At 39.9% G+C, this 13,578-nt stretch overlaps 1 protein-coding gene and 1 long non-coding RNA gene across 10 annotated transcripts in view; one reads left to right on the forward strand and one right to left on the reverse strand.

Moving 5' to 3' along the window:
* Positions 1-13,578, reverse strand: part of PDE1C (phosphodiesterase 1C) — a 488,275-nt gene that overhangs the window by 52,236 nt on the left and 422,461 nt on the right. For all 9 annotated transcript variants that reach the window (XM_038557256.1, XM_038557259.1, XM_038557261.1 and 6 more), the window contains 3 exons: positions 13,446-13,566; positions 11,522-11,697; positions 3,267-3,497 (listed from right to left, as the gene is read on the reverse strand). In XM_038557256.1, the coding sequence (XP_038413184.1) occupies positions 3,267-3,497; positions 11,522-11,697; positions 13,446-13,566 (528 nt within the window). The remainder of the gene's footprint in view (positions 1-3,266; positions 3,498-11,521; positions 11,698-13,445; positions 13,567-13,578) is intronic.
* LOC119865954 lies at positions 6,500-12,965 on the forward strand. The gene is made up of 3 exons (XR_005369684.1): positions 6,500-6,635; positions 10,657-10,818; positions 12,846-12,965. It is a non-coding gene; the product is annotated as an uncharacterized LOC119865954 (long non-coding RNA).

Genomic DNA, 13,578 nt, shown 5'->3' on the forward strand with positions numbered 1-13,578 from the left:
AACCACCATTAGGTTTTCTTATTATTGCTCAAAATTGACTTCTTTTCCCATGTCTCATTTAATACTTAATTTTTAAGGGAAATGGTAGACTGTTGATTACTTTGGGAAATAAACACAGTTGTGAAATCAACCCAGCCTGGTTGAAAATTTGGTCTCCTATTTGTCTCTTTCAGGGTCTCTCTCTAATGGTCTTCAAAATAGATTACTGCCACCTCTACCCTCTCTGGGTATTTGTTTATACTCATTGCATAGAATTCATAACTTTCTCTATGATTGGCATGTTTTTTGTTCATTGGTTTCTCTCCCTCAGCAGACCAGGGGTTGGTCACATGGCCCCATTGCCTGATATTATATGGCCTACAAACTAAGAATAGTTTTTATATTATTAAATAGTTGAAAAAGGAGAATATTTAATGACAGTTGAAATTATATAGAATTCACACTTGAATTTTCATAAAGTTGTATTGGAATACAGCCATGCTCCTTTGTTTATAAATTATCTGTGGCTGCTTTTATACTAAAACATAACTGTTCAGCAGTTGCAACAGAGATTGCATGGCTCCCCAAATCTACAATATTTACTATCTTGCCCTTTACAGAAAAAGTGCGCCAAACCCTGCAAACCACTTATTGTGGACCTCAGCTGAGCCTCAATATTCTTCTGATTTCCTAGTCTCTCCAATAATGCCAAAACTTGCAAACAGTAGGGATATGCTGATTATGAAATACAGAATTTGGACTTGGACCTAAATTTGACTTGAAATCTCTACTTAGTGGTTGCTGGACCTTAAGCAAGTGATTTAACCTGAATCTCTGTTTCCTCATCTGCAAAATGGGAATGATATATCTACCTCACAGAGCTGTTAGCATTTTTTACATGACTTAGTGTAGGTAAAAATCTCATGTACAACATCTGGCACATATTATGCATTCAATAAATGTTATTGGTAATACTTTTGTTAAAGGAAGACATTTTAACCCACTTTTCTAAAAGAAAAAAAAAACTAGGGAAGAAACCACATCTTGCCCCTCTCAGGAGCCCTTCAATACTCCTTCTCTGAGAAGGAGATACTCATCTAGAAGGAGGAGTTTGAGAATGCATAGCTTCAGCTCAGCCACCCAATTCTCTGATTCCCAAACCCCTTTGAGATGTGTTTTCCACAAGACACACCTTTTCTGTCACTCCACGAGCAGCCCGCCAGGGTTGGGAAAGAGGTGGCAGTTCCTAGGCCTGCCTGCTCTGCCAGTGTCTGGTTGGCTAAGCTCAGTTCAAGGCTGATGGATGAAGTAGCCTATGTGCTCAGCAGACTGAGTCCCATTTTCCAATCCAACTCCAGTTGCAGTAGAGCTATATTTTGATCACAGACTTTCTGATACTGTATCTCTCTCTGAGAGAGCTCAGGAGGTTCTGAACTCGGGAGGGGGATGAGAAGGGATCTTCTGCACTGCCCTGTAACAGCAATAGGTATATCATAATTCTTATAAAACTGAACATATTTTCTGGACAATGATGCACCTGAATGCAAAGCAAACCAGTTAGGAGCAGTCTCCAGAACCAGGCTGTTGAGGTGCAGCACAGGGTGGAAGAAGGCCTTCTCAATTTCCTAGGGTGCTCATGGGGTCACATGAGGGAATTTATGCAAAGCCCTTGGAACATGATAGGAGCTCTTAATATTATCATATGTATTAAAATATTGTTTCTGGATTCTATATGTTCTGTATGTTCATTGTAAAAATAATTGGAGAGTGTTGTGCTAAGCACCTTCTACATGTTCCTCATTCACTCAGGCTGGGAAGCATACATAACAGCTACAGCGTGGCCTACCAGGTGGATAAGAGAACAAACCTGTAAAGAGAGGACTTAGAGCAGCATCTGGTGTATAGTCAATAGATGCTAGTTATTCTACCGTTGTCATTGTTTCTGCTATCATTCTCATTACTGGAGGCTCATAGTGGCCCTGCTGTGAACAGGAATTATTATACACATTTTACGGAGCCACTAGAAAGTTAAGGAACCTGGCCAAGGCCACCAGGAAGTGAAAGGCACAGCTGTGACTTGGATCCAGGTCTGTCGAACTGCAAAACTACCTTGCCCCAACTTGGCCCTTGAAGGCTCCAGAGACTATGGCCTTCCTGCTCTTCCCTAAACAAGGTGGCCAATCCCATGCCCTTTTGCCTTAGCTCATCTCGTTTCCTCTGGTGAAGAAGGCCCTGTCCCTCATCTGACTGGCAAAGTTCAGTATTTAAAACACAGTTCAGGCACCACCACCTCCTGAAGCTTTCTTTGACATTTCTCCATTCCAGGAGCCCCAGAGCAACAAAGCTAATGTCCTTTTTTTTTACATGATCCTTGATCATTTTAGCTGCCATGCCATGACTTTAATTTGCTCAGAATTATTTCCAAGGCTGTCTATGTTCTCTCTGAGATTGTGGACTTCCTGTAGCTTTTGCATTTCTTTTTTTCTTTTTTTTTTTTTAAAGATTTTACTTATTCATGAGAGACAGAGAGAGGGGCAGAGACATAGGCAGAGGGAGAATCAGGTTCCCTGAAGGGGGGGCAGGGAACCTGATGTGGGACTCAATCCCAGGACCCGGGGATCATGACCTGAGCCAAAGACAGACGCTCAACACTGAGCCACCCAGGTGTCCCGGCCTTTCCATTTTTAAATACTCAGTGCCAAGCACAAGGCACAAGGTGGTGACCAGATCAACCTGGTTTGCCTGGTACTTTTTGGCTTTAAAATCTAAAACTCTGGATGCCAGGAAATTCCCCAGTACCAAGCAAATGGGATAGGGTGGTCACCATAATGTATATACTTTTTCACCTACAGACATACAGACACATTCTACTGGAATAGACCCTAGATAGACCTGAGCCCCAGCCCTGCCTGCTAGAGGGATAGTACCCACATCAGATGGACTTTCCATCCACCCATCTGGCAGTGAGCACTCAGGAAAATGCTGAGATTGTTATGAGTTACTTCCTCAATGGCTAGGCAGGCACTGGCCAGAGTCTCCAGAACGGTTGGGAAAAGCTTAGAAGCTCCAAGTCTCCCCAGAGGGAATGGCCTAAGCCAGTCTCTGGCTTCATCTGATGGGATCCTCATGGGACCCAGGGCCCAGTGAGGTGTGATCAGCAGCAGCTGGGAAGACCAGACACACCTGGCTCAGAGAGCCAACCACATAGGTGCCGTTATTTGCCAGTTTTCGTTCATTATGTCATTGATATCCCAATGAAAGAGTTCCACCAGTGAAACTGTACTCACCATTCTGTTGTTTTTCTCCTGAGGACTTCTCAGATTTGGAATTCTTTCCACGAGGGTTGTCACTTTTGTTTGTGCGTGTTCCGTTAACTTGATTCTTAGCTTCTCCAGATGTCTTTTTTTCGGTTTTGCCAGCCGCACCCTCTTCAGCCTGGCTTTTGGCTTCCATTTCCTTTTGCTTCTCCTCTGCAGCCAGGCGAGCTTTTTCTTCCGCCTCCTTCTTGGCCTTCTCCTCTGTATCCATGGCAAGTCAGGAAAGACACAGAAAAGATGAAAGGAGGTCACGCTATTAGGAGAATTGCCTCTTCAAACAAAAACAAGTATTTGCACTGAGTGTTTGGGATCTATTTTTGGTTAATTCAAGTCAGGTTAGTGTGTATATTCAGGAAACCAATAATATAGGTTCATGGTGATGTCATTTCTGAAAATAGTGGGTGAGAAAAAGGAGCAGGGAGAAAGTAATAAGGATCATAATAATTAATAAACCGATATAACAATTGGCATTTTCAATGTTTATCATCAATAACTTCTCTTGAGTGTGTCCTCTATGTCAGGTATTACACTAAGTGCTTTTCAAGGACTACTTCTTTTCATTCCCAAAACAGCCTTAGGCAGTAGCTACTTTCATTTTAGCTCTATTTTACAAATGTGAAATCAAGGCTCTGGAACATTACAAAACCCTTCCATGACCCCAGCAGAAATTGGAGTTTCATGGATATCTGCTTAGGATCTGGAGTTTAAACATAGACAATTGATAACAAAACAGAAAGACAGGAAAAATAATTGCCACTAGAATAACACAGTTTCAGGCCAGTGTTTATGAATTTAAAAGTAGGAAGAGGATAATCAAGCCTTACAAAAAGCATGGTCTTCGAACTGTCCACAAGATTAGAGGTAGTCTTTTTGTTGTTGTTGTTGCTGTTTTTTTAGAGGTAGTCTTTAGTTTGGGCAGATACCCTAGTCTTCCCCTTTAATGAGAGAATGTCAGCCTCGTTTCCAATTCTGTTTACTGTGAAACGGTCTGGCTCTGTGTTTCATCAAAAACATAGGGTAGTTGCATACGGTCAAGCATTCATGACAACATTGTTTCATTCATTCATCTAATTTCTATTGAGAAGTGACGGTGTCAAGCACCATTTTAGGCGCTGGGATTATAGCAGCAAGCAAGATTTAATGGAACAGAAAAGATCATAATTAAGTAAGCAAGTCACTAAGATAATTTCAGGTGGTAAAAAGGACTTTGCCAAAAAGGCAAAGCAAAGTAATATGATGGAACAGGATCAGTATAAGAGAAGGAGGTGGCATTAGATCAGGAGGTAAATAAAATGCTATTTGACAAATTCTTAATGATGAATTGCTGGCCATGAAATAATCAGGGAAAATCACATTCCAGGCAAAGGAAATAAAAAATGTCAAGGCCATGAGGTAGGAATGAGCTTGGTATGTTCAAGAGATACTAAGTTAGTCAGTATGGCTAACATAGATTTAGAAGAGTTTGGTGACAGATGATGTGGTCAAACAACCAAGGACATGCAGAGTTGAGACCTTGCAGGGCCTTGGAGGCAATGAAGTGGTGCGGGGCTGTAGGAAATAACACACACCTAACAGAAGCCAATCCTCCCTTAGGGGAGAGACTCGCTCTGCTTAGCATCCAACTGATTCAAAAGGCCTTCCAGATTGTGGCATCCATTATAAAAAGCATTATTGCATTTTTTCTCTAGATATGTTAAAAACATCCTACACCTCATTATCAAGGGTCCTCTTCATTTTCCTTGGTTAGTCTTATTCCTGAAAAAGCTAGCCTTCATAGACAACAAGTTTGTTTTTAATCTAATAGGCACTCGAGTGGTTATGTTTCCCCTTGTTTTAACTGCTTAAGAGCACAAAGCCCAAATCTGATCCAGTTCACATGTTCATAGGGTTTTACGGCATTGTATTTTGTGGATGTCTGTGATCTCTGGCTTCATTTTGCTTTTCCTGCCCCTACACTTGCCTGGCTCAAATGTCCTCTTTAATATACTATGAAGTTTTCATTAATCTTTTCATTGATCATCTATCCAATCCATCCAACTCAATGCCCTGGCCTCACCCTATTCACATTAAATCATATTCTGGAGGGAGAGGGACAAGGACGGGATATTTTAAAAGCTCTCCAGATGATTCTAACATGCAATCAGCATTGACAAGAGCTGATTTAAATTTTAAATGTTTGCCATTCAAAATTTCCTGACATTCTGCTTCCCAACAGGGTGTGTTTATACTTTACAATGAAAAGGTAAGGAAAGATTTCTTTACAAAATAACATAACTATGCACATATAGAATATAAGATGTCTTCTGACTTCTACAGAAAGGTACAACTAGAGAGTAAGAGAATGCCCTTGCAAATGTTGAGATGGCATTCTCAGTAGACTTCAGGGTCACAGAATGGCCCCCTGGAATGTTCACCCAGACTTTCTTTCATCCTCCCATAGTGTCCTGAAGACAGAGGTCAAATGTCATTTCCATTACTGGATTCCAGTAATGTACCAATTCCAGCTTGGTACAGTATCCGACACATAGCAGATACTCATGGAGAATTGGTTAACTAAAATAAAATGTGCACAAGGGGTTATGAGTCACCCTATTTGCCAATGAACCTGACTTGTACATCTTCCATCACCGTAATTTTCTGTGTGAAATACAGAAAGTATACAAATTCTATCCTGGAAGACTTAGCCATCTGACAAATGTTGGCTTTCTTAACTACCAATGCAAGTGAGTAAAAAGATGGCTGTACTCACTACACAGAGAGGAAAAGTGAGGAGGAAGAGCATTTTCACTCATACTCAGGTATCAGGTTAACTAATTCATGGTCCCCTCATAGACTCCCCACTGAAGCCGTGGCAAACTTTCAACATTCAAAATATCCACAAGTCAAAAGTAACTGATAAAAACTGAAGGTATTAAGTTCTGGTTTGTTACAGAAGAGCATAAAATATTATCTGGGCAAGAAAAATTCATTTGACAACTGAGTCAGAACAATTTTCTATGGAAAGTCTAGCAAAAAAAAAAAAAAAAACCTGGGAGGAGGTACATTTTAAAAAACAAATCTGTTTTTGCTGAACTACTGCTGATAGCAGGCAATAGGCAATTAATGTTTGAATTAATGAATGGTAGCTCTTACGACATCATAATCAGACCCTAGGTGAGCCTGCCCCACTGTATGAGTCCTTTCACTACACCAACTGTGTTCCAGCAGGTGGCTCTGCAATGTTCTTCAACTACTCTACTTCCATCTCTCCTTGATTCTTTGAAATATCTGGTATTTTTTTTGAAATATCTGGTATTAATGTGACCAGCCATCAGTACACAGTGATATTACTCAAAACAGGTATGGAAAAAACAAGCAAACATATAAATAAGAAAAAAAAAATATGAGGTATGTTTGTGCCACTGTACTCAGATTCCCGTATATTTTCAGGATGAAATTATTAGTATACAGAAATCTTTCCTACAAAGAGAAAAAGTAGGCAAGCATGCAATTAATTTGTTCCAAGGATAACATATTTAGAATTAACTGTTCAGCTCTTAGGTTTAGCATCTGTGGTATTTGTCGGCTTCTAGACTAACAGAAAGCAAATGTCATAGTGCAACTCCATTCCTTCTGCTTCCTATTTCAGACTATCTGTGGTGATTTGACTCACTATGAAATTGGCCCCAACAAGAAGCTAATGCGTTATGGTAGAGAAAAGCAGAGTAGAGCCCTCATGATCCATAAATCTCATTCCTCCTGAGAGCTGGTTCTATCCCACACTGAATGTCTATGCATTCTGAGAGAAGTACATTGATTTGCTTCATTCATTTTCCTTTTCTGAATAATGGCTTATAGTCTCTTGATTAAAAATGATATTGAACTAGTTATCCCTTGATATAATTTTCTGAATTGCCTACTTACATTATCTATGGATATAGATAATTGTTCCAAGGATAACATATTTAGGGGGAAACTAGAGGGAAAGAAAAGGAGAGATACTAACAGAAAAACAACCAACCAAAATACTATATGAATTTTGAATAGTTAACTCTTAGTCATATATGAAAATAATAACAAAAATACTTCTAGATATCTAAGGACTCAGAAGATGTTCACACAAGATCTTTCTAAAAATGGAAGCCAAGAAGTGCTCCAGCTGACCACAAAACTCAATCAGTATTAGAAACTCAAGAATGGAAAAAAAAAAAGAAAAAGAAACTCAAGAATGAGGAAAATATATAAATGATGTGCAATAAAACTGGTAACTCTTAGTGTCAAATAAAAATAACTGTTGTTAAGCTAGATATAAAACTTGAGGGGATCCCTGGGTGGCGCAGCGGTTTGGTGCCTGCCTTTGGCCCAGGGCGCGATCCTGGAGACCTGGGATCGAATCCCACGTCGGGCTCCCGGTACATGGAGCCTGCTTCTTCCTCTGCCCATGTCTCTGCCTCTCTCTCTCTCTCTCTGTGTGTGACTATCATAAATAAATAAATAAAAATTAAAATAAATAAATAAATAAATCTTGAAGCAAATATTAAAAATAATATTAAGGTTAATTATAAAAAATAACAATTTACTTATAATCACCTAGATTAAAAATCTCATGGTATTTCAACAAAAACAGTGATTATGGAGGAAATAAATAAAAATACAATAAATGTCTCAGCATTTGCAAAGGAAGTGGCATTATATACCGTTTCATATTTTTGTTGATTGACACATAAGTCAATAAAAATGTAAAGGTGATCTCTGGTAAAAGAAAAATAAGATATATTTAAAGAGACCATTTACAAAGCTAGCTAGTGAGTAGGGTTATGGGCAAATAGATAAAGAGGATTAGAAGGTACAAACTTCCAGTTACAAAATAAGTAAGTCACAGAGATGAAAACTACAGTATAGGAAATATACTCAATAATACTGTAATAGGGCAGCCCTGGTGGTCCGGTAGTTTAGTGCTTCCTTTGGCCCGGGGTGTAATCCTGGAGACCTGGGATCAAGTCCCGCATCGGGCTCCCTGCGCGGAGCCAGCTTCTTCCCTCTGCCTGTGTCTCTGCCTCTCTCTCTCTCTCTCTGTCTGTCATGAATAAATAAAATCTTTAAAAATAATAATACTGTAATAATGTTGTATGTTGACAGATGGTGACTATACTTATCCAAAAAAAGAACATAAAATTAAAAGTCATATGATAAGCTAGATAGGGCAGAAATTGCAAGATATTTTGTCAACTGAAGATTAACTATCTTTTATATATAATGAGCTACTATGAATCAATAATAAAAATATAAACATCCTAATGGGAAAAATGAAGGGGGCAAAAACACAATGAAATACCTTCCACTTCTACTGGAAGACATTAAAAAAAGACAACTTTATAGAAAGAAATTTAATAATATACATCAAGAGCTTTATAGTTTTTCATCTACTTTGACAGAGGAATTCCACGTCTAGAAATTTATCCTAAATAAATAATCAGAGGTTGGCCCAAAGACTTTTGACCTTGTATACCTTGTATGACCTTGTATACCTATACCTGTTATATACAATAATGAAGAACTGAAAACCAAAATGTGCAGAAATAAAGGAATACTACTACATACAATGTAGTCATTTGAAGCATACTTTCAAGAATTTTCAGTATCGAGATAAAATGCTTAAAATAAAAATAGTAAAACAAAATACAGAACAATATTATGCTATGATCCCAATTTATGGGGAAAATTTTTACTTATATATTTCATCAATGTCTGGCTGGAAAGATTAAAAGTGAAAGTGAAATATATATATATGTATATATATATATGTATGTATGTATTTCAGCATTATAATCTAAACAAAAAATGTTTATAAGGCATTAAATATTGATCAAAAATTGATCAATATTGATCAGACTTGCAAATTATTATACTTATGCATCTTATTTGGGAATAATAATGATTTTCAGCCCTGAGAGCTGTTAAGAAATACTGATTTAATTTTTTCTAACAACTATGGGTTCTGGTCCAGCTAGCTTTGTATCAGGTTGGTTAATAAAACCAAGACTTTTGATCTCATTCTAATCAATTTAATACCAACATATGTTCAAGTACCCCATGCAGGTCAGGCTTTCTTGAAATCATGGTTTTCTGGTAGAAAAGAAGAATGAGCAAAACAGCTTAGGATAATCTAGTACAAACTGATCACCAATGGAAAAAAAAAAAGATGTAAACTGAATCTCTTAACCACCAGTGAACTAGTCAACAGCATTACTGGGCGGCTAAATCTCTTACAGAGTATTAGATATAGGTTGGTATTTTTACCACCATCTTCTTAACTCTGCATCCAAGCCTCTAACTTTCTTTTCCAATTTTTTTCAAATAACAGCTATGAGTTATCAGGCACCAACCACACACAGGCTCCATTCTCAGTGCTTTACAGATTTATTTCTGTTCTTTGCATCAACTCTGTGATGTGTATTATCATCCTCAGAAGGTAATTTTCGCAAAGAATCTGCATGAATCTGCCAAAAAGCACAGTGCAAGCAGGGATTCAATTCTCCATTTCCCCACTAACTGAAATGTGCTTTGATATTCAAACCATCCTCCCACAAAACGTACATAACCCAGGTTTTGTGCCTCTGTCCACTTCCTTTCTCCTCGCTCCCCATTTTAAAATATAACACCTCCTGCAGGACTAACCTCAGGCATCCTTGAAGTCCTGGCTACAAGATGCCTTCCCAAACACCCCCAGCAGATTTAGGGACAAGTCCCTTTATACTTCCAAAATAGCTTAGTCATATCTCAATCGGCATACCTAACATTTTGTTAACTATTAGCATTTATTCATCTGTCATTCTTGAAGTGCCAGTTTTCTGCTGGGAAAGCAGCCGTCTAATGCTCCCCTCGGTGATTAGTTTCAGAAGGTAACTTAAGTAAACTAGATAACGGCAAACAAATTATTTCGAAGTACCTCTTTAGATTGTGTGTTGTCAGGAATTGGATTTTCAAATGTAATGAGTGTAATTGATTATAAGAGCATGCTTCTTTTGAGATGATGTAGTAGCTGCCATTGCTGCTTGCATGGGCTGCCAGCAGGGAGAATTTAAATGTTTAAAGCATCTGAATAGACTGTGAGAGGCTACACTTAAGATATGGAAGAGGTGTTGGCTCTGCAGCTCAGGGTCCAACATCTGTCCTGAAATGATAAGGGCCCAATTATGCCTTAAAAGTGCCATACACATAAACCTTTTGCCCCACCGAAAGGAGCAGCCACTTGGACAGGATTTTGTAAACAAGCTGCAGTGGCTGGCATTTCACTTCTTTCCTTGAAACTCTGTGCTAATGCCCCCCTACCCTCAGGTTTGAGGACCGGGATGTCTGATACACATCTCTGTCCTCTCAGCATGCAGGAGGCACTTGGTAGATGTTAACAGACACTGACTGCTGACGAACGCTCACCTCCACAAATCCCATTGGGATCAACCCCCTCGCTGAGCTCCTGGAGCCATCGATGTTTGTGTCTCTCCCTGGAATCTGGCACCACACCATTGTACCTTTATCTCAGGTATGTGTTCCTCCCTGGGCTACAGGATGAGCATACGGTGTGTTTGGATCACGCAGTACATGCTCAAGAAACACGAATACATGTGTGAGCAAATGGATGTCAGCTTTCAAGAAGCACACGGGTTTCAATCTTTTTTATTTAGAATACCAAGAGTCATGACTTTTCTCATCCGAATTCTGATGTTGGCCTCAGTGAATTTTACCTGCAAGTTTGCTTCATCTCAGGAGACCTGAGTCTCCTGAGATGAAGCAAGGACTTAAGAGAAGTTGAGAATATGAAAGGAGGATCAAAATGCACGCAAGGATATGAAAACTCCTAGCCCAGCGTGATGGCAGAGATGGCTATTGGCTAGGCTTTACTTAGATAAAGGAAGTAATGAAAGCCTCATCATTGTGTCACATGACATGAAATGAGAATGATAAGCTGGTATCAAAGAAACCAAGAAATAACAACACCCATCCGCTGTAGGATCTTTATACAAAAAAAAAAAAAAAAAAAAAAAAGGACTTTAGTCAAATAGCACAAAGGTCATGCCTAAGTGGGGGCGTGGCAGTCAGCCTCATTCTATTATGTGCTGAGGTAGATCCTAATATTTAGCCATTTGAATTGATACCCTGAGATGGTGCTTCATTTGCAATACCTTTAAGTATGTTTTTTTAAGTGGGTTTGGACAGATCTGGAAGATTCCCCGGTGGCATGTTACCTTTGGGCACCTTGGCCCTCCATCTCTCCCGATTGATGTGCACCACCTCAGTCCAAGTGGCTTTAAAACTCTTGTAGTCAACAGGGATGACAGAACTGTTGATGGGGGCGCTTCCTTCTGAGCCAGTGCTCTTGACACCCGATCTCTTTGCATCTGCCGAACTGATGCTGTTCAAACTGGAGGACAAAAAATCATATCAAAGAGGAAGGTCAGTGTTTAAAAAAATGTATGCCAATGAGTGAGCCCAAGAAAGTATTGGTTAACACTTCTCAAGTTGTATTGTGAAATTCCCGGGTCCTGAAGTTTGCAATTCCTATTTTCCATATATGACAAATGGGAAATTCTGTATTTTCAACAGGAGAAAAAAAAATCAAGATTTCAGCCTCATGAGCATCAATATTCTCCATATTTCTTCCCTGTTGACTGGTGTCCTCTTATTCAATGACTAGAATTCCCTCACATGAATTCTCTGTCTTTAACTCTGAAATTAGTTAATTTGAAATTGGGCTTCTACTTGGCTTCCCAGTGCACCCACTTGCTTCCACACTGACCACTTTTCCAGGTTACCCAGCCACTTGTACCTCTTTCTCTCCAGCTCCACCTCCCACTGGACTGGAGTGTCTCTGTCCCCAGAGTCCCCAAGGCCACAGTAAGATGATTTTCTTATGTTCCTGGGGGAAGCTGAAAAGGCACAGACACCTCGGAGATTGTGGGGAAATGACTTCTACAAAAGGCATTTTTAAAATGAATATTATTACTTCAAGCTTTAACCATGGGTGATTTTGCAAATATAGGAAGTATCATCTTCTGGGAAACTTGAATGTATCACACACTTCCAGATGGCTAGCGCTGTGACCCACACAAATGCAAACCCACTGACAACCATAACTGAGGCTGGCTAGATAAGTAGGCTGTGTTTCAGCCCAGTGCTTGCAGGGCTGTGGGGCAGGGGACTCAGGTGGAAGGCTTCTGTCCTCCGTGAGAGTAGTCCTCCCTGAGCCCATTCACCTTGAGCATCCCCGGGTTCCCACTGTCTTTTTTTTTTCCCACTGTCTTAACAGTTGTTTTACCTTCCCTTCTATTGACTCCCTCTCTTGCTTCACCTTTCTTATTTTCCCACTAATTCTATTTCTCTCCTTTCTCCTATATGACAAAGCCCTAGGTTTTACCTGGACAAGTGGAAAAGGGGTGGTAGGACTAGCAGTGGTACCGCTAATAAAAATCAAGGGTTAGCTTTACTGTAGCAAGCACTTCTTCCGTGCCCAACCCTGTGTTCAGGGCTTTATTACACTGAATAATTCCTTTAATCTTCCCTCCAACCTAGGAATATTATACCCCACATGAGGAAACTGAGGCTACTCACCTGAGATGACACAGCTACCAAGTAATGGGACTATGATTTTTAACGTGGATTCTGACTCCAGAGCCTGCTACTAATCTATGCTCAATATAATGAAGTTGTTTCAAAAGGTGATTTAAAATTTTCAGGATTTTTTTTCCCTTCCTCCACTTCATTCTCTCCCTAAACCTAGAAATGAAAATCAGTTTCATTTCTTGTGAGAATTCTGATCAGCAGTACTTTCTTTTTGTAGTATGGGGAGCAAGGACTGTCTGGGCCCAGGAGGTAAGTGTCGTGATAGGTGCTGTCTTGAGCAAAAGCACCAGAAGAGAGAATGGGGTGGAGGACCAGTATTGGAAACCCACCAGTCATGGTGTAGAGCATGGCTACCTCCTTCCAGGCCAGCCTGTAGAGCACAGACAGTACACCTTCCATTCCTCTGAGAAAAAGAAAGAGGCAGACTTCTCTCTTATAAGAGAGATAGGGCAAACATCATTAGGAAATACCCCCATCTCTACCAAAGGAACCACTCTGTCCTAGTGGACAGGCCAACCTGACCTCTAACCTTCGAGTTTCCCCACTGACCTTGAACGCCTCTGTCCTATCCCGCCGGTTTGGGAGGTTTCATCAATTAAGGGACTCACAATCTTTTCAGTCATGTCTGTGAGCACAGTGAAGGTGGGTTCCACAATGAAATCAATAAAACCTGAAGAGAGAC

Source organism: Canis lupus, chromosome 14 (assembly GCF_011100685.1).
Source record: "Canis lupus familiaris isolate Mischka breed German Shepherd chromosome 14, alternate assembly UU_Cfam_GSD_1.0, whole genome shotgun sequence".
In the NCBI taxonomy this organism is placed as follows: Eukaryota; Metazoa; Chordata; class Mammalia; order Carnivora; family Canidae; genus Canis; species Canis lupus.